This window comes from Dendronephthya gigantea, unplaced genomic scaffold (genome assembly GCF_004324835.1).
Source record: "Dendronephthya gigantea isolate DGI-Jeju-01 unplaced genomic scaffold, DenGig_1.0 000004F, whole genome shotgun sequence".
NCBI lineage: Eukaryota > Metazoa > Cnidaria > Anthozoa > Malacalcyonacea > Nephtheidae > Dendronephthya > Dendronephthya gigantea.
In genome coordinates this window covers 2800325-2821070 of record NW_021163014.1, presented here as the reverse complement: position 1 = coordinate 2821070, position 20746 = coordinate 2800325, and the positions used below count along the sequence as shown (strand labels likewise).

Here is a 20746-nt window from a genome sequence, read left to right as displayed (position 1 = left end):
ATAAAACTTAACTGTGTATACATGTATAAAATTAATACGAATCAAACCATTTACAATATTCTTTATTATATATATGTATATCATGCCAAAAGGCCTATCTACATGATGCGATTAGTCGTATGCGATTCATATACCGGCGTATGTATTCGAGTAAATACGTGTGTAAAGATGTCAAATTTTAAATTTCGTTTTAATAAACTGAGGAACAGAAAGACTGGCATCAGCAATCGTTTTCATACGTCTGGATAAGAATCGCATACCACTATAATCGCATCGTGTAGATAGGCCTTAGATAAAATGTACACCATGCATAAAATAAGTTATGCACTTCCTTGCTCCTGGTTCCTACGATCCTGCAAAGAAAAAAAACGCAATAAATGTTAGGTATATGTTGGACATATAAGCCCTTCAAATTTATGGTAATATGTCAAACATTAATTAGAGTCTATTAAGATAATTTTCATATACGGACCGTAAGACGCGTCTCCTGTATATGTAGTTTGCACTTTACTAGTGGCTAGTATTAGAGTTTGAAAATTCGATTGTGACAAAGATTGTGAAGAGGTCCGCATTGCTGTAATGCGAGCCTCGTACTCTAGCAATTATAGAGGTGAGTTATAGTTACCTTGTATCTAGAGCCACCGGATTTCTGTGGAGCATGCTTCAAATACTCTGCAATTTGTTCCTCGATGTCTATTTCACTTACACCTTTGTGAACACGTAGACAGGCCTCTATAATTAAACAAAAATAGAACAATTATAGCTAATTATCAGAAAGGGTTAATAGCAATGAGCCAGTTGTTCGAAAGGTGGATTAGCACTAAAGCACCTGTACAGTACATGGGTACATTCATCACCAAACAGAATACATTATAATTCATTATTTCCTGGTAAAGCCTGGCAAATATCATGGGCCAAACAATAATGTACAAATATACTATGCTATACTTACTGATAACAATTTTCGAGACAGCAAGTTCTTTAAATGCCCGCTTTGCTTTTCTCCCCTTCAGACTATATAATGACCACAGCTTGTTTGTTCCAACCTTAGCCAGGATTCTTCTTGTGCTAACACCATGGTTATGCCCACCAGAGCAAGGAAGAATTGTAACTACAAGTAAAATATTTATATTAATTTTATCGTGAACAAAAACAGTACGTGGCAGAACAAATGGCAAACCAGGGTGTCTGCATTATGCTCATTACCATTTTTTTCCTAGCATCTTCATCTGCAAGTCGATCATTAAGGTTTTCCAATTCCTCAACTGAGTCCAGAGGATTGGGAATAATATCCTCAAGCATGTCATTTCCACTAACACCTCTTGTGGCACCAAGTACTACCCGCAAAATTGATAATGCTTCTTCTTGTTTTTCAAGCATTATATCAAGCTTCGTCAGAACAGATCTTTGAAAGCCTAATGACATTTTAAATGTATTTATACTATTAATTATGTAACTTTGTTAGGAATGGATGACCAGCTTTCTTGATATTGGGAAATGACTGGCCACACCAGAAAACATACATGCACATAATATTAAATTATTACATTACGTGCATATAATTGAAACAACATATCCACAAAACAAAAAATCAGACAAGATCTCATGGACTCTAAAGAAACCACGCCAACTTACTGTCGTGATCCTGATGTAGAGAGTTGCGATTGCCTGATTTTGGTGTTTCAAAAGAGTCTGTAGTTGCACCAGAACCTGACAATTGAGAAAGAAAATTACTGAAAATGCAAAAAGTTATAAATTTGACTCTGAACAATATAGCGCAATGTTCTAGAATATATAGTACCCATATGTACACTGGCCATGTTTTATGACATATAAAACACTCAGCTTTGTCTCGTTTATATGTGATAAAACACATGTGTTTTAAATAGTACTTAAAATTTTGTCATGGCTTCACAACATGACCCGTTATTGCAGCAAGAAAGTGTTCAGTATAGACATAAAATATGCAACATTAAGTTGAGCACAATTTTTATTCCTTCCAGCTATGTCCAGATTTGAAATAGTGATTTCTTTTTAGTAACTGTTTGAGAAAGACTACCACTACATAAAATATTTCTCTTTGGCAAGCATAACGAAATCAAGTATACATACTGTAATGCTGGCTTCTTTCACATGAATTCCTGTTGCTTCAGGAGTTCCAACAGCTGTTTGATAAAAAATAGCCTCAGTCTGGCCTAGCATATGAATTAATGACTCAATACACGTACATACAGCTGTACAATAAAAGCTAGAAAATCAAATGGAACATTCTTACTTCCATGGACATTCTGTACACCAGAACTTAAACTGGTCCTAGATGCATCAGTGAGAGGATTGCTCAGGGCACTAAAAATTTCTGAATATCAACAAAGTATAAATTAATACAACAGCAATAAAAACGTTTTAACTAAAAAGTATGACCTTATTTAACTACTTTCAAATATCAGGCATTAGAAAGACGATTTTGCGAATTATTCAAAAGAATATGTGATTTGCACTGGTCATATTTAATTACATATAAAACACATTCAATGCTTACCACTGGGATTTAAAGAGAACACCTGATTGACTGCATTTACAACTGAACCATCTTGAAGAACATCATGATGACCCAGGCTATTGCTCACATCGAAGGTTGACAAACCCTTTCTCTGAGCCATGGGCAGACTCATTTCATTCGATGGATTTGATGAAAAGCTCGATGCAACAGGGAGCAATGGTGTAATAACTGGGGAAGATGATGTAGGGGCTGACTTCTTTTTCCCATTTTTTGAGATATCTTCATCCGCTAAAATGTAAATGAGAGAAACAACTATAACCTCAGTTGCAGAACAATATAAGTGCTATACACCACACCTGGTCATGATTGAGAACACTTTTTCACAGGGCGAAAATCCCATCCTTACTATGTAAGAAATATAAACCTAATGCCCTCAACATTTCAACTACAGTAGCCTGTTGAGCAATACCAAAGAACTTACTATCACTGCCTTCTGAATATTCAAATAAACTGGCTTTTGTGCGCCTTCTTTTTCTTGCATGGCCAGAATCTGAATCGGATTCAACATTTGATGTTTCTTCAGCCCTTTTCAAAATCTTTTGTGCTTTTGCTACTGAATCTTAATAATAAAACATGGCATATAAAACTCTAATTGGCAATTTACTTGTCAGGGCAGGTGTCCAGATAAAGTGTTAAAAAGTGCCATTACTGTAATGGTTGGAACCTTCAAAAACTCCCGACACAATTTTCAAAGCTATTAAAAACAAACCTGTATATGAGAAAACTCTGACTTTATAAGCAATCCAAGTTTCTTTGTCTGGAATCTCGAGCTTCCTTAATTTATGAGATGCATTATTTCGTGGCCAGTAGCAGTATAATTCCTAGAATGACAAGTTTTGTAAACAAAAATACTGTTAAACTAGAGTATTTAGCAACATAAGATCATCATGGAATGGTCTATTTAGGGTGTTAGCAAGTCAAAAATTTGGCATGATACATGTACCCTGTTTTCACAACCAAATCTAGCCAGCAATTATCACAATTTAGAAAAAGGAAACTGGGTAACACCCAAGAACTATTCTGCAAGTGAACAAAATTCAACAAATTCTAACTACTTACACAATCAATTGTCTCAATCCAACATGTTGCAACAATTTCCACTAATTGTTCCTCTATAAATTCAACGACAGCATATATGTTGTTTGCCATCTATAACAGAAACAATAATTAAACAAATTGCATAATTTTTTGGGATTTTAGAGGTGCAGAATTATAATTAAAACCAGTACCTTCAGTGCAGAGTGCTGTTAGTATTTTGTGTGCAATATAGCCATGAATATTTTTGTCAGGGCCAAGATTAATTTTTGGCTTTTCTCTTGAGATCTTTGGAAGGCAGTAGTCTCATATTTGTCCAGCGTTGGTTAGCCTTGTAAGCACCAATGAGGCGGGAATCACATGGAGTCATGAAGATGGATTCAGTTTTGCTATAAACTCGGCATTGAAATAATTCATCCCCATTGTGATCATGATTGCCAGTCTTATCTACTACTTCACAACATGATGATTCAGACAAAATAAAAACATTATCTGGATTTTTTACACTGACTGCATCCTCATCTACAAGTTCAATGGAACCAGAGTGTTCACTCATGCGTTTTGCAATCTGTGCAATTGGACTCTTCCCTGATCACAAGACGTTTCAACTTTTGCATGTAGTTTTCAAATGGAAAGAACTACACGCGTCTAAACTTTCAAACTCTTCAACCACATCTGCCAAATGAACCATACTATGCACATTATATACCAAAAACTCATCACCATACAAACATTTGCCTTGCTCAACAAAGTATTCCATGAGTTGCTTCGCATATTCCCTGTAAGTCTTAGCTAACATAGGGCACACCAAAATGCAGCTAGCAACGCTAAGAGATAAGAAGTGCTCATATAAATCTGGTCTTAGGATACCGGATAGAACAATTTTTCCAGTATACAAAAGAAATTGCCGAAACTCAGTGGCCTTCCACCGATCAATTTCTGCTAAGCTCCGTGGCTTACGTGCAAATGTGCTGGGTATGGAAGACTTGACCTCTATCAATTTAGTACTGATAGACTCCGCCTGGCCAGCCGATATCTTAACTTCTCGCTTTCCTCGTAACCATAGCAGAAGCAATTTCTTCATGACGCCCAGACACAATTGATGCATGTAGTCAATCGGAAATTTCTTAATCATATCAACTGGCAATTTACTGAAGGGACTAACACCATTATGATGCCCTTCATGCACTTGTTCTCTAAAAGAAACATCTGTCCGCAACTCAACATTTCTAATCAGAGAGTACACAACACGACCAACCCATATGCCCTTCTGTGCACATTTATCACACCCAAAATAGCCAGAACACAACTTTGTGCCTTTTACAAGGGCTCTAGCGGGAGCATCACAAACTACACATCTTAAACAAACTGAAAGAACAGTTTCACCGTCTTGGAGCCCATTCTGTAGAAGATTATTCAAATCTCCAATTAGGTCATCCAAAAAATCCAAATCAACTGGTTTGGAATTACCACAGGTTAAAACCACTGGGAAAACAACTACAGGTGTGATATTTACAATGGCACATAATACTGGCCATAAACACTTCCTTGAACTCTTAAATAATGGAAGACCATCAACATTCAAAGAAATTTCAAGAGAATTAGTCCTAGCAATTATGTCTGAAGGATATTTCTTAAAGTGTTTCAACAATTGATTAGCAAGGGGAAAATAAACATATTCCATCCCAGACTTTTCCTGAATGGTTATATTTCTGGATGTGTGCAGCAAGGCACGAGCAGTAAGAGGCAAGTTTGGATGCCCATTCTCTTTCAACACAGAAAGAAGACCATCAAGTGCATTATGTTTTATCATAAACCTATTAGCCCAATTGGTTAAGCCTTCAGCAAGAGAATCATCTAACAATTATCATTCTCAGAATCTGATGAAGAAATAGAGTTATCATGCCAAGTCTCATCCAAATTTAACCTATCATGATTGCTTAAGTGATTTTCCTCAACAGAGGTGCAGATACGTTTAACAGGCTGCAGGTCATGATCATCTGACACAGTTCCAGTGTCATGGTTCAGGGGTGCTGAATCAAAAGGTAGTTCAAATAATTCAGTATCATCAACTTCAACTGGAATGGGAGCACTAGTACGTTTTAAACTACGAGCTGCAGCAGTCCAGTTCTTCCTATACTGTGCTCGGTTTTCTTTCATTTATGAAGCTGCAATAAACAACAGAATATAATCACTCATTGCTTTTTTTTTGGTTTGAGAAACTACCTGCAGTTGAAATTTTGCAGTGATGTTTAGAAATATGAAAGTTAATTAAGTCTATCATAAATGTAGGTATACATGCAAAATATACAATATGAATAAAACATAAAATATTGAGCAGTTCTAATTGCAAAATCGACTTCTGTGTGACAATTACTCATGATTCCACTTCTCTTTGAATGTATTTCTCTATATTCCCTGTTTAATTAAAATGACTATGTCAACTACACCCCATGAAAATTCAACACAGTTTGTGGGTGCAACAAAACTTCTGACAAACTTAAAACTTATTTGTTAAATATATTATTCACCAGTAATTACTTGAATCAAATACAAATATTTTAAAATATTATAGTCATACAACTATTCAATATTAATGTTACAGCATTCAGAATAATAAAAAATGCCAAGTATATGATGTAGTCATGCTGTAGGATCTATTATTGTGCATTCTTATGAAGGATCTATATATTATGGTGCAACAAAAATTTGTTTCAGTTTTAACAAGATTGATTAATTATCAAAACCTATAAACTGCAAAATCTATACCATGAATTTGTGGTCACAGCTGGGCAAATGGGTTGTGTTGCACAAACATTAAACTTTAAATATCAAGTTCAAATTTTAAGTGCACACAGGTATCACAGTGCCATACTACATGTAGGCCTATATACATGTAGGCCCATATATATAAAGGGCCTGCTCCTGCTTGCTGGGAAATTGTAGAATGTGTGTCAACTCTCATGCTTTTACACATACTGTATTTTTTCAATTACCTTAAAAAGCAATTTGATAATTAATGAAAAAGATTTAAGTGGAGCATTTTAGAGGTAAATAAGTTAAAATAAGCAAATTTGAGCACAGCAAACATTATTTCTTACATACTGTACATGATACATTTATGACTATATCATGTATGACTGTATGACTATAACAGTGGATGATCAATTTACTTTTTTTGAATAAGCTCTTCAATTATTAAACATATAAAAAGATAAAAGAGAGACAATTTACACCTTATCTAATGTACTAGAGTAACATAAATTATTTATACTTGATTGAATCAGACCAAACTGCATTATTGATGGATTGAACTCAACCGATTTCAATCCTTCTTAAAACATGCCCATCCGTATTTTTGGAAAGGTGTAATATCTCTTTTATCTTCCTTTAAAGTTTAAACTATGATTTAATTATTCTATATAAAGCCGTTTAATGAAACGATAACTGTTTATAAAGGATGATGAAAACCACCATATGGCGGCCATCTTAAATGCAAATATTAACATGCCTAAAAATCTTTCCTCGCAATATATGTAAATATTTTCATACACATTAAATTACTAGCTAGTAAGAATATAATCCCGTGCTTTTGGGCTTATATTCTACACAAACGTTCTTTGATAGAACCTCTAAAATCGCTATACTTTCGCAATATTAAATATATGTAATATGATAATTCGTGAGAGCTATAAACGTATATGATCGTCTTGGTATAAATATTTATAAGTCTTATAAATCTAGTATTCTCTGTATATAGGTAACATAATTATACTTACTTTAAAATCAAGCGACAATATCCGTAACAAAATCTTCTGTAAATAATACGTATGACTCCAGCAATAGCCAAGACAGAACGACAGAACACGCTTCAAACAGTAAAAATTTTACAGCGGGAAGAGACAATCAAAGACGAACACGCGTTCAAAGTTCAAACAGATATCACGTGTCACTATGATATATATATATATATATATTCGAAAATGGCAACGTTGTATCTACGTTATTTGAAGGTTTATGAATACGTTTTGCTTTGACGTCGTCTCGACGTTAAAAAAGGACGTTGCACAAACGTTAAATAAATACCTGTGTCACACGTCCAAGTTCTACGTCGCTACAACGTTATTAACACGTATAGTAATATCGCGACTGGAAAACAACGTCGTGGGAATGTCGTGGTTTAGTTAGGTCTGACCTGACATTCCCACAACCTTCCGCTAACGTTGGCATTACGTTGTGTGTTAGCTGGGTTACAAAAGAGAAATATATAAGAAAGAAAATAGATTAAGTTGGTGTGATCCGGCCGTATGCTAAGATCTATACATGATTGAATCTTAATTCTATTTAACAATTCATTTGCTTTACAATATTTTTGAAAGAATAAATAGATTGCGCTTCCTTAACTTCTTGCGAAAGATTATTCCAAAGTTTAGCACCACTGTACTTAAAACTTTTTTTCAGAAATTCTCGTCTCGGTTTTGGAAGAGCCAAATCAATGTGACAGTTTCTGAGGTCATAATTATTTTGCAAAAAATTCCTCCTGATAAATAATTCTTTCAAATTAGGTGCGGTATAATCATTCAAAATTTTATATAATAATGCTGCCTTGGTCATACTTCGTCTGGAATCTAAATTTTCCCAGTCAAGTGCCCGAAGAATATCTAAGCAGACCTAATTTCATAGCTAGCGCCAGCTATTATTCGAGCTGCTCGATTTTGAAATTTTTGCAGCTTATCTTTCAATGTCTTGTTGCAGGTATCCCAAAGGGAGAGCAATAATCGAAATAGGGTTGTATCAAAGCTTTATAAATCGATTGCAACATGTTTCCAGGAACATAAGGCTTGACGCGTTTTAACGTTCCTATACCTGCCCCAACTTTTTTGCAAATCGTTTCAATGTGTTCTTCCCAACTTAATGTTTCATCAAGGGTAACGCCCAGACAAGAGATTGAATATACTCTGGGAATAGGTTTGCTATTTAGCATTACAGGAATATCATCATTGATCTTAAGAAGATTATGCTTTGATCCAACGTACATAAATTTAGTTTTGGTTGAATGGTGCTGTAATTTGTTACTTTTTAGCCACAGGCTGATTTTATTCAAATCGCTATTTAACTTGGAGATAAGTTCTGCTGAATCCTTTGCTGTTGAAAACATCTGCGTATCATCGGCATATAAGCAAGGGGTGGTGTTATCGAGACAATCTGGGAGATCGTTAATGTAAAGTAAAAACAATAATGGTCCTAAGATGGATCCCTGAGGAACCCCACAGACTATCTTTTTTGGCGTTGATATCGTGCCGTTGACAAAACATACTTGTTCCCTATCAGAAATATAAGATTCAAACCACTTCAATTCAATATTTGAAACTCCAAATTGCTCTTTCATTTTGTGCAATAAGATATTGTGATTAATTGAATCAAAAGCTTTCCTAATATCAAGAAAAACTACACCATTCAAGTCGCCATTATCTATATTTTCGTACCACGCTTCACACATTTGAATAAGTGCAGTCAAAGTCGAATTCTTTGGGCGGAATCCAGATTGATACTTAGAAAGCAAAGAGTTCTCACTCAAAAATTCATACAATTGGTTGAAAACAGAACGCTCAAAAATTTTGCTAATAATTGGTAAAATTGAAATTGGGCGATAATTTTCGCACTTTTGTCTGTCTTCAGATTTGAAAATCGGTAGAACCCAAGCTTTTTTCCATTCGTCTACATAGATTCCAGTTCTAATCGAGAGGTTAAATATCCACGTTAATGATGGGCTAATTACTTCAGCTGAAATTTTGAGTGCCCTTGCTGGAATAGTATCAATGCCTGTCGATTTTGATGTTTTAAGTCTATATAACTGAAGGAATACATCATGCACATTAATTTCTGAAAATCTAAATTGTATATCTGATTGGGAATTGACATTTTCTGACCAACTTGGGTCCAAGAAATTATTCTCAATTTCGGCGGCTAATTTAGCCCCAATAATCACGAAGTGTTCGTTAAAGGACTCTGCCATTTTTATATCGTCAGAAATAATATTTTCGCCTATTTTTAACTGGGAAATATTGTTCGCTCTATTATTTTTCCCCAGAAGTTCGTTAATTAGCTTCCAGCTTTGTTTAGGGTCTTTTGCCAGAGCACAATCTTCAATTTTTTGCAGAAAAAGTTTTTTTTTGCCTTATACATTTCTGAGTGAACTTTATTGCGAGTTTCTTTATACTTAGCCCAGTGGATTTGAGATTTAAATTTTACAGCTCTCTTTTTATGAAAATCTCTCATTCGCATTAGCTTTTTAATATTTGGAGTAATCCAAGGGAGGGAATTGCCCCGAACCCTCATGCGTCTTAACGGTGCATGCAGATCGAGTACTTGCATGCAAGTAATAGGACCTCCATATTCGATAGCAAGTGTTTGGATCGTCATGCTGTGCCACATTTTCCCAGGGTATCTGGGAGAGATCATTAAGGAAATCAGTAGCATTAAAATTTTTAAAATTTCGAGCATATGTTACGTTTTGTCGAGAATTAAAAGCGCAATGTTTCCTAACAGCAAAAATTAAACTGTGATCTGATATACCTAGATGGATAACTCCTGATTTTGCAAAATTTTGCTTCTTATTCGTGATAAACAGATCGATCAGGGTAGCTGTCGTTTTCGTTACCCTTGTAGGCTCTTTAATTAGTTTATCAAATTGGTAAAGAGACAATAAAAATTGTAATCTACGCGTGTGGGGATCAGGAGGAGATTTGCTGATGTCACAATTTAAATCACCTAAAAGTATTAGTTCTTTGTTCTCTAAGTCGCATTTGCTAAGAAAAACTTCAAAGTCGTCGAATACCTGTACATCTGAATTGGGAGGTCTATACCATGTACTTACTAGAATCGACTTACTACATGGTCTACTGATTTCTATGCATATCATTTCTAGTGAACATGTTAGCAAGTCCTTTCGTTCGGTAAAGGGTATGGTGTCACGGACATACAAAAGTACACCGCCTCCGTACCTATTACGATCTTTTCGAATTAGGTGATATCCGACAAGGCTAATTTCATTCTCCGAAAATGAATCATCAATTTTAGTCTCATTAATTGCTAGAATATCTAAGGCCTCTTCTGATGGGTATAATTTATTCTGTAGTAACGGCGTAAACGCTCTTGGATTCTATATCCCTCCCTAGGTTGTTGAAAAATTTGAATTAGAAAACAAGGAACAGTACAGTCCACCACTGGCGTCCTCTTCTGCTGGGTATATTCTCTTGTAACGGCCTGACAGCTTGCAGAATCTGACCCTAAATGGTTGAAAAATTTAAATTAGAAAACATTGTACAGTACTGTCCACCACTAACAAATACTCCGCGGTTAACCTTAGGTCAAACCTCGGTCTGATCGTGGTTGAACAGAGGACAGACCGAGGTTGAACTGAGGTCGTACCGAGGTCGAACCGCGGTAAGACGGAGTTTAATCCTCGGCCTTACTCGGTCTGACAGACATTTCTTAAGATTTTTTCGATTTGGTTATTGTGTTGTCATTCTCAGCTGTTCATAGCATTTCGTTGGGAAGCGAATGGCCACTGCGAAGGTATTTTTTTCCTTGCGGTCGTCTGTGGTATCTATCAGTCGTATACACTGGTATCGGGGAAGGAACGCTTGTGTGTAAACGCTAACGGGACAATTTCGGAATTCAAAGGGAGCAGTGTAAACGTAGTCTAATAGACAACTTGCATGATAGACTTCGCACCGCTAAGCATGATGGTAGGAGGCAGGGGGCGATTTCCTTCGGAGGAATATATGGCAGCTTTTAGACTATTTATTGCTTCAATCGACATTCGTTTTCCTATGGGAAATAACAAGGGTGCTATGCTCTATATTCTGAGAGAATTTGAGAAGTTCCTATCCATTAGCAACCGAGAAAATACTCCGTGAGTGATACGCTTTGAAAACTTACTTTGCAGAATTTACATGGGGAAATTTCGATCTCCGCAAAAAAAGCAGGTGAGTTGGCCTTTCATTATGCGATCGGCTGAATTTTATTACAAAATATGATGCTCGGATAGTGCCTTGCATTCGATCTCACAGTTGTTTTGCATGTTCGCGCTTTAAAATGGCATTTTTGGCCTCTTGAAATTTACGACCAAAATACACTTAATTCAAATTCAAGTCGTCTTCTTGTAGCGCAAAAATTAAAAGCCAGACGTTTCAGTTCTGGGTTTTCTGCTGTTATTTATGCTTTAGCTGAAATGTAAGTGTACTTCTTTCCTCCGGTACTATAAATTTTGTATATAATACGTGAGTTCTATCGTAATTTTAGGCAAGATATATAGTTTAATATACATTTTTAAAGTCGCTTTAGATTTGTATATAATTTTTTAATAAATCATTTAGTTAAATTATACAATTTCATTTTCTCAGGTGCTAGAGGATAATCGTTGTGAAGATCGTGTAAATCGGGGGGATAGTGAAGGTCCACTTCCAATATGTAGCCTTCTTCGTCATCGTCAGCAACGTCTGTGATGTCAAGTCTGCGATCTCTTGGGTCTCAAACTCACCCGTGGGTAGAGGCTGTTACATTGCCTAGCCGTAGAGGTTGTTAACATCAAGATACGTCACGTAGGAAGTCTCTTTTTCTGGGTCATCATCGGGTATGTATATGGATTGTTAGCTTTACCATAACTGTTGCTAACTATTGAAATTCCACCGCGAAGACCTTCTTCGATGAATAGATACATGTCTGGATCGGTCAGCAGCTCGAGTTCGACTTCAGTCATTTTCAAACACACTTGCCAGGCTAGACCATGACTTGTAGAGAAGTGGCAGGGATCCAAGTTGTGGGCTTTGAGGCATACGCTTCGAAAATTTTCAAACACATCCGCAAGGAGAAGAACGTCTGACGTCAAGTACAAATCATCGTAATCACCCATGTTCCGACAGGAAAACTTCGTCGCGTGTGCGTATTCTTCGTCTGAAATACCTTCGTCGTTCAACAAATTGTAGAAGGATTCCTTCGGTGGTAAGGTTGTTTCTTCAAATCTCTCTATGCTATCCATGTAGTCGTAGGGGTAGTTACCTTTTCTTAACAGAAGGGATACTTTGTCGCTGTCGAGGTATTTCTTTAGAATGGGGAACTTTTCAACGCCGTCCTTTGCTAGTTTGGATACTAACTTCTCCAACGATGCATTCATGAATTGTAGGGAGTCGATATAATCCAAATTATCGATGGAGAAGGAGATGTACTTTTCGGCGTTGTTTGCAATGCAGTTGATCTTCTTCTCTTTGAGTTTACCAAGTCCTTGCATTATGAGATGAGAATCATACCCACGTAGATTGTGAAGAATAACAGGAATTCGGTCGAAAAAACTATAGTTCAAATTGCAATCGTTGTGTGCAGCTCCACGGTACTTTCCTGAAAGATGACAGTGGTCGCGAACACGATCCGAACCCAATTCATATCCACAAATATGGCAATGGCCTGCATCTTGAAATGCTTGCTCTTCTTCTCTCTCAATTCGCATGGGCTCGACCCAATCCAGTTTCTCTTGAATATATTTCTGCTCTTCTTCTAAACACTTCAAAAATTCGTTGACTGCATCTTCTCCGCGATACACAACTGGTGGTTTGGAGTACTTCGCATGGTCGGATACAACAATGTAGGAAAATCCACAAGATTTGTGGTGTTGGTATTTTTCAGTGGAGGATTTTTCAGGATTAGGTTTAACTGAGTTGATCTTGGTGGTAGGACTTTCGAAGTCGGCGTAGACCGTGTTGAGAGCAGTGGGGTTCGTGTTCTTGGAGGAGGTCGTCTCGGATAAATCCATGAAGCCAGTAATGACAGTAATACATACGAGCCTTTCTCCGGTTTTGACTGTAGAGTAATTTATTCAGATCTTTGATGAGGCAGTAATGTCTAGTTGTTCCTTGGGAGTATAGTAATAGGTTTACGTGGGTATCAAAGTGCTCCTTTGTGATGTAGATGGGAAAGAGTACATCCTCAAAGCCAAATACGTTCACAGAAATATTATTCTGACGCTCAAATTTTCCAATCTTGTCAACAGTAACAGGAAATTCAATACCAGCCAAATCTAGTTCATCTTGAAACTGTTAATAATGATGCAATCTTTCCGCATTCAGTTTCACTGGGTGCAGAGCGGCGAGGATAAACCACATGAAACATTTGTTATCAGAATTCTTCACGTTTATGATAGCTTTCTTAGTCTTTAGTTTGCTGGGTAGAGGGATATAACTGGATCCTTTAACTGGAGAATACTGAGCGATACTCAAGTCAAGATGAAGGATCTCGTCTAATATCCAACCGCTTCCTTCTTTTTGAAATAATACTAAGGACTGAATGGTTTTCTGTTTGGCTTCAGTTAGTTGACTCTCGATTTCATGCTGGCTTACTGTTCTCATACAATGACTACGAAAGTGGGGTTCGGTGGCCACATCTTCACCATCACGTTTAGGTTTGATGAACCGTACTTTAATGCTTATGAACCATTTGATACCTCTTTGCTTTACCAGCTCTTTGGAAAGGTGATTCAGAATGGAGTCTGTCTTGCCGCGTAAGAAGTGAGATATGTCCTGTTTCTGATCCTTCCGCGGTTTCAACTCGATTTTCTTCAAGAAATCTTCAAAAGCTGTTGTCGAACTACATGGGTTATCTTCTTCGACGTGATTATCTGGTTCGCCTTTTCCAATGTGAACATCAGCTCAGGCCTTCTTTGAGACTGAACCACTGTCATTTTCGTCAGGTCTTCTTTTCAATGGATTCCCTTGACGGAGAATTTGATGCTCCACCAATTTATCACGACGGTAAAAGCTTTTTCTACAGTTGGTGCAGGTATGAGTATCGGCGCTTTGGTGGTGTCTTTCATGTCGCTTTACAGCATCCTTTCGTTTAAAAGACTCGTCGCAATGTTCACAAACAAACTTCTCCTCTCCATGAGTAGTCTTTTCATGGCGAGTCAAATTTCTCAGTTGAGTGAACTTCTTCGAACAAACTTTGCAAGTATAATCCATTCTACAAGCAGAGTAAAAAAAAATCATGCTCAGAATTTTTCTTCAAGTTAATGATATAGCAGCTACATTGAAAGCGTGAGAGTTAACGTTGATTTATTAATACTAATGCCGCAAATAACTAATCTACCAACCACAATATCTTTATCAACCGTTCGTTGCATGACTTTCCCAAGGCGCACCTCAGATTTTTCTTAACAAGTGCAGCTAACAAGGGCACAGCAACTACTTGGTGATCAAAATGTGATCTCACATTTATATCATATTTTACACAAAAAGAATAAACTATTCAACATCTTACCTTGGTACAACTCTCTTTACCCTCTTTAGACTTAAGCAGCAAATTCAGCAAATTCAACTTTGTCGTCTTTACAGTTACGTCGCAGTTTACAATTCCAAATTTGATAAATTTTTCAGCTTATATCCAAGTAAAATGCACCTACGGCTTGTGGTGCAAACATGATATTTTGGATCATGTGTAATTTTGCGCATGCGTTAAAGGTTTTTTATCTAAACGTGCTCGATCTTGCCTGTAGTTCAACCATGGGTTGCTAGGATATGATGTATTATGATATACACGTATATAATTATAAATCATTGACTAATCATTGTGTAAAAGCGGCAGAGCGTTAAATATCATATAAGCTGAGATCTCTAAACTAATGCCTGAAGTCTTGAAATATAAACAAGAACGCCGAGACTGTGTTTCGTTTCAATACAAACTCTGGTTATCATATTAGACGAAAAAGCTATACGTTATTGCTTATGCCTCATAGTAAGTCTCGGTCTTCGAAAAGTTCAATTTCAATTCGCTATTTTCTTGAATTAACGCTAAGATCTATAAAATACACATGTATAGCTATAAGGTCTTACAATATAAGGCTTTTTAACACACCGGTAAATTGACAACCGGCTATGATATAAAATAATTATGTCGATGTCATGTGCATCTTCTACAAATCGCAGGTTAAACTATTCTGGGGTTACTACATTTATGTAGAAATTATAAAAGAGTAACAGAAAAACCCATCAAAAACGAGTTCAAAAAGCAGCATTGACAACGTATAATCTTGAATAAATTAGCAAATTCCTGAATAAATTTAAAATGATAAGGCGGTAATGACGTCACGTGTGGAGCAAGGCTCTCCACCCGCTCCAGAACCCCTCTTCTGTATACTACTATTACGTAATTTTAAATTAACTCCCTTCGTAGCCACACACCCATAGCGTCTCCACATTATTCAATTACCTCATTTTAATTTAACTCATTGCGTGGCCAAGTATCCGCGTATCCACTCCATATTGCCTCTACCTTAGTCAATTACGTCATTTTAATTTAACTCGCTGCGTAGCAAGGTATCCGCGTATCCACTCAATAATACGCTCTACAAACGACGGGTATTCTGCAATCGGTCCCTGTTGCCTTTAGTGCCTTTGGCAGGAATTTTAGAAATATGCAAATTAGTACGTAATATATGTATGAATATTCATTTTTGTCCTTTTAGAATACCCCTATAACGTTTGGACGTATTAAACATACGTATTAAACATACAGTCAGACTTCTTGCAATTGTTAATGTTAATTTAGTTAAAAAAATGGCATTAAAAGCATCATGAAGCCGATTGTTGAGGATATCAATATCCTCCATAATGGTGTACAAACGTGGATCAATGGTGTGGAACGACCAGTATTTGGCAAAGTATTGTCTTACAATGGAGATACATTGGGGCAGCATTTGTGGGGTGGCTATAAATCACTGGGGTGGCTTTATAAATCATCCCAGGGTGAAAGGCATTTTATTCAATTTTTTCTTCAAATAATCTTATTGGATCAATATTATATTTGCTGACAAAAACTGATGGAGGAAAGTATGCAACAAATTGAGTTTAGTTCTTTTACTTTGCTTGGTCTATGAACAGAAGTTGTTTTTAAATTTTAATATAATGTAAATATAAACTATCAAAGAAAGTTTATATTTTAGCTGGCAATAACAAACATTATTTCACAAGTGCCAGGTCTAATTATTCCACAAAATATGAAATGCAAATTTTGTGTTATAATCATTATTCATTTCTTTAGAAATTCATTGTTTTTACGTCAATGAACACAAAATTTTAGCATTTATAGCATGACTAAAATTTCCGGCGGCTACGCTACTGAATGTTTGCCGCTTTCGGTAAACAGTTTCCGGTAAACGTCAATCTTAAGGTCCCTAGTCTCGAAGCGTTTGGTTGCCTTCTTTTCCACTCTAAAAGTTCGGAGTATATTCCTTTTCGTAAACAAATTAAAATGCAAAACAAAATTTTTAAACTTACGGTTCAGCTAAAGTGAATCACGCATCAACGTGATATCGTTAAATATTTTAACGTGAAGTAAAAGTAATGTACTCTTTATTTTAAACGAGAAAAATATGTCGAATGTATAAGTAGTAAGATTTCTAAAAGATTATACAACTTTAAATTTCTTTACTTTCGGTGATAAAACTATAAAAACTGGAAGAATATTTGTAGAAATAGCAATATCGACATATTTTAAAACTCGTAACGTACCAGTCGCATTATGATTTCTCTTCAAAGCTCGTCCAGGTCTTCAATTGACCGTAAAGAAAAAAATGGCGGCATGTACATTTTACCAGAATGCATAGCAAGCATTAAGAATGATTGACTGAGAAAAGATGGGAAGAAAAACACCTAATGACGTGAAATTCTAACACAGCAAAGGAAATAATTTCTTGTTTTATGCCTGTCCTTTACAAGACACGAGTTCGGTTTTTTAAACGATTTCCGACCGCAATGCATTCTGGTAAATTGAACATTCGCCATTTTTTTTGTTATGGTCAATTGTTTGGAGTCACCGAACCCCTCAATATTTAGCAAAGGAGAAGAAATGATAATTTAACTTGGAAAACCTTTTTGTTAGATCTTGATTCACCCTGCTATACCCAGCCCATCGGTATGTAAATATTTTTATGGGCTGTAGACTAGAAATGCAAATTTTACGTTATTATTATTATTACTCATTTCTTTAGAAATTCATTGTTTTCACGTCAATAAAAACAAAAATATCAGCATAGCATGACTAAATTCTCGGACAGTCTACGCCACTGAACGTTTGCCGCTTCAGTCGGTAAATGGTTTCCGTAAACGTCAGTCTTAAGGTCCCTAATCTCTAAGCATAGGTTGCCTGGCTTTTCCGCTCTAAAAGTTGAGAATATATTCCTTGTCACAAACAAAATGCAAAACAAAATTTTGAACTTACGGGTTAGCTAAGGGGAATTATGCATGAACGTGATATCGTTAAATATTTTCGCGTGAAGTAAAAGTAATGTACTTTTTATTTTAAACGAGAAAAATATGTGGAATATATAAGTAGTAAGATTTCTAAAATAATACAACTTTGAATTTCTTTACTTTCGGTGATAACATTATATAGACTCGAAGAATTTTTGTAGAAATAGCAATAACGGCATAATTTATAAAACTCGTGGCGGACCAGTCGCGTATTATTTCTCTTCAAAGCTCGTTCAGATCTTCAATTGTTTGGAGTCACTGAAGCAGAAACCCCTCAGCAGAAAATATTTTTATGGGCTGTAGGCAAGAAATACAAATTTTATGTTATAATCATTATTCATTTCTTTAGAAATTCATTGTTTTCACGTCAATGAAAACCAAAATATCAGCATAGCATGACTGAACTGTCCGACTGGCTACGCCACTGAACGTTTGCCGCTTTCGGTAAATGGTTTCCCGTAAAGGCCGACACACACCGGACGCGATGCGGGAACGCGACGCGAATTTTCAGTTTTCAGAAGCATATAAATTAAATTCTGGAAGTAAAATTTGGAAACTATTGACGCTAGAGCAGTCAAAATGTTTTATTGTTATGTAATATACCAGAATATTATAATAGTTTAAAATTTATTTGATTTTGAAAAATTAAAAAGTTGAAAATTCGCGCCGCGTTGCCAATTCGCGTCCGGTCTGTGTCGACCTTAAATGTCAGTCTTAAGGTCCCTAATCTCGAAGCAAAGGTTGCCTTCCTTTCCACTCTAAAAATTCGGAATAAAATTATATTCCTTGTCGAAAACAAAATGCAAAACAAAATTTTGAACTTATACGGGTCAGCTAAGGTGAATTATGCATGAAGGTGATATCGTTAAATATTTTCGCGTGAAGTAAAAGTAATGCACTTTTTATTTTAAACGAGAAAAATATGTCAAATATATTAGTGGTAGGATTTCTAAAATATTACAACTTTGAATTTCTTTACTTTCGGTGATAAAATTATATATACTCGACGAATTTCCGTAGAATAGCAATAACGACATAATTTATAAAACTCGTTGCGTACCAGTCGCATATTATTTCTCTTCAAAGCTCGTTCAGGTCTTCAATTGTTTGGAGTCACTGAAGCAGAAACCTCTTAGCAGAAAATATTTTTATGGGCTGTATGCAAGAAATGCAAATTTTATGTTATGATCATTATTCATTTCTTTAGAAATTTATTGTTTTCACGTCCAAGAAAACCAAAATATTGGCATAGCATGAGTAAATTGTCGGACTGGCTACCCTACTGAACGTTTGCCACTATCGGTAAACGGTTTTCCGTAAATGTCATGCAGTCTTAAGGTCCTTAATCTCGAAGCGTAGGTTGCTTTCTTTTCCACTCTAAAAATTCGGAAAATACTCCTTGTCGCAAACAAAATACAAAAATAAATTTTAAAACTTCCGGTCTTAAGGAATTACGTATCAACGTGATATCGTTGAATATTTTCACGTGAAGTAAAAGGAATGTATTTTTCATTTTGAACGAGAAAAATATGTCGAATATATAAGTAGTAAAATTTTTGAAAGATTACAACTTAGAATTCTTTATTTTTGGTGATGAAATTATTAGACTCGAAGAATTTTTGTAGAAATAGCAATAACGAAGTACTTTATTAAACTCGTAGGGTACCAGTCGCATTCCCATTATGATCTCTGTTCAAAGCTCGTTCAGGTCTTCAATTGTATTCGAAGCAGGAACCTCTCAATCTTAAGCAAAGAAGAAGAAATAATAATTTGGCTTTAAAAACCTTTCTGTTAAAACTTATTTCACTTTTCTATACATAGACTATACACTGTTAATTTTGAAGTGTTAAAATAGCACCACCGCAGGTGCCAAATAAACACCATGCAGTGGTGTTAAATAGAAAGTGCTATTTTGGCCCCAACGTCGGTGCTAATTTAATACCACCAAATCTGGGATTACGCTAAAAGTGCCAATACGACACCATATTACCACCACCATTGCAAGGTGCCAAAATAACACCTCTTTTGCCGACGGAAAGTGTTAAAGTGACGCCATATAGGGAGTTAAATATGGGGTGTCAAAATAACACCAAATGGCGGATAGGCCGGGAAAGAGCACGTTTGATTTTATTTAAGTTATTGGAAAATAAATTTGTATTTTGGAATGAGATGATTTTGGAACAAAGAATTCCCGTGCGTTTTCTCACAACTATTCATCTAAAAGACGACATGGAAATTCGGCTTGTGGCTATGAATACGTCAGATACGTTTCTATATAAAAAAACCCGAGATACATCGATATAGTGACCCATTGTCCTTTTTATTTCATCAAACTATGTTATTTTTGCTATGTATTGATTGCTACAAAGTAAATATTTCGCAATCGCTTCTGCATATGTATGTCTATATAAAGAACAAGAATTGTATTAACACCACCTGTCTTTATAAGCTTGTCTACCTGTTTGTTAAGTAAATTGTGGCAGATGTGACAATCTCGAAGCGTAGGTTGCCTAGTTTACACTCGATCGTGGTTATTCACTGGTAGTTATTTACTTTCGTTAGTTATTCCTTGTCGTAAACAAAATACAAAGCAAAATTTTGAAAGGATGCAAATTGAATTTATAATATTGCTATGTATAATATAAGAATGACGTGCATAATTTCATTGAGTATTTTACTTGAAGTAAAAGTAGTGCACGTTATATTTCAAACGAAAATGAAATTATATGATTGAATACCTATACATTCTTGTTAGACTACAACTTCGAATTTCAGTTTTTCATAAATCGTTTCCAGAATTTTTTTCGGAAATAAGAAAAGCGACATAATTTATTAAACACGTACCTGCCCT

At 35.8% G+C, this 20746-nt stretch overlaps 1 protein-coding gene and 2 long non-coding RNA genes across 3 annotated transcripts; all 3 read right to left on the bottom strand.

The window, feature by feature from the left end:
• Positions 1-136: 136 nt before the first annotated feature.
• LOC114515667 lies at positions 137-1083 on the bottom strand. The gene is made up of 3 exons (XR_003686220.1): positions 953-1083; positions 626-732; positions 137-353 (listed from the first exon to the last, which is right to left on the bottom strand). It is a non-coding gene; the product is annotated as an uncharacterized LOC114515667 (long non-coding RNA).
• Positions 1084-1090: 7 nt separating this feature from the next.
• LOC114515666 lies at positions 1091-2148 on the bottom strand. Its single transcript, XR_003686219.1, has 4 exons — positions 2113-2148; positions 1636-1710; positions 1207-1415; positions 1091-1111 (listed from the first exon to the last, which is right to left on the bottom strand). It is a non-coding gene; the product is annotated as an uncharacterized LOC114515666 (long non-coding RNA).
• An 11541-nt stretch (positions 2149-13689) lies between these two features.
• On the bottom strand, positions 13690-14607 carry LOC114545087 (PR domain zinc finger protein 10-like). Its single transcript, XM_028563464.1, has 2 exons — positions 14322-14607; positions 13690-14276 (listed from the first exon to the last, which is right to left on the bottom strand). Exons 1-2 carry the CDS (start codon positions 14605-14607, stop codon positions 13690-13692), a joined length of 873 nt encoding a protein of 290 aa, XP_028419265.1.
• Between the last annotated feature and the right edge of the window lie 6139 nt (positions 14608-20746).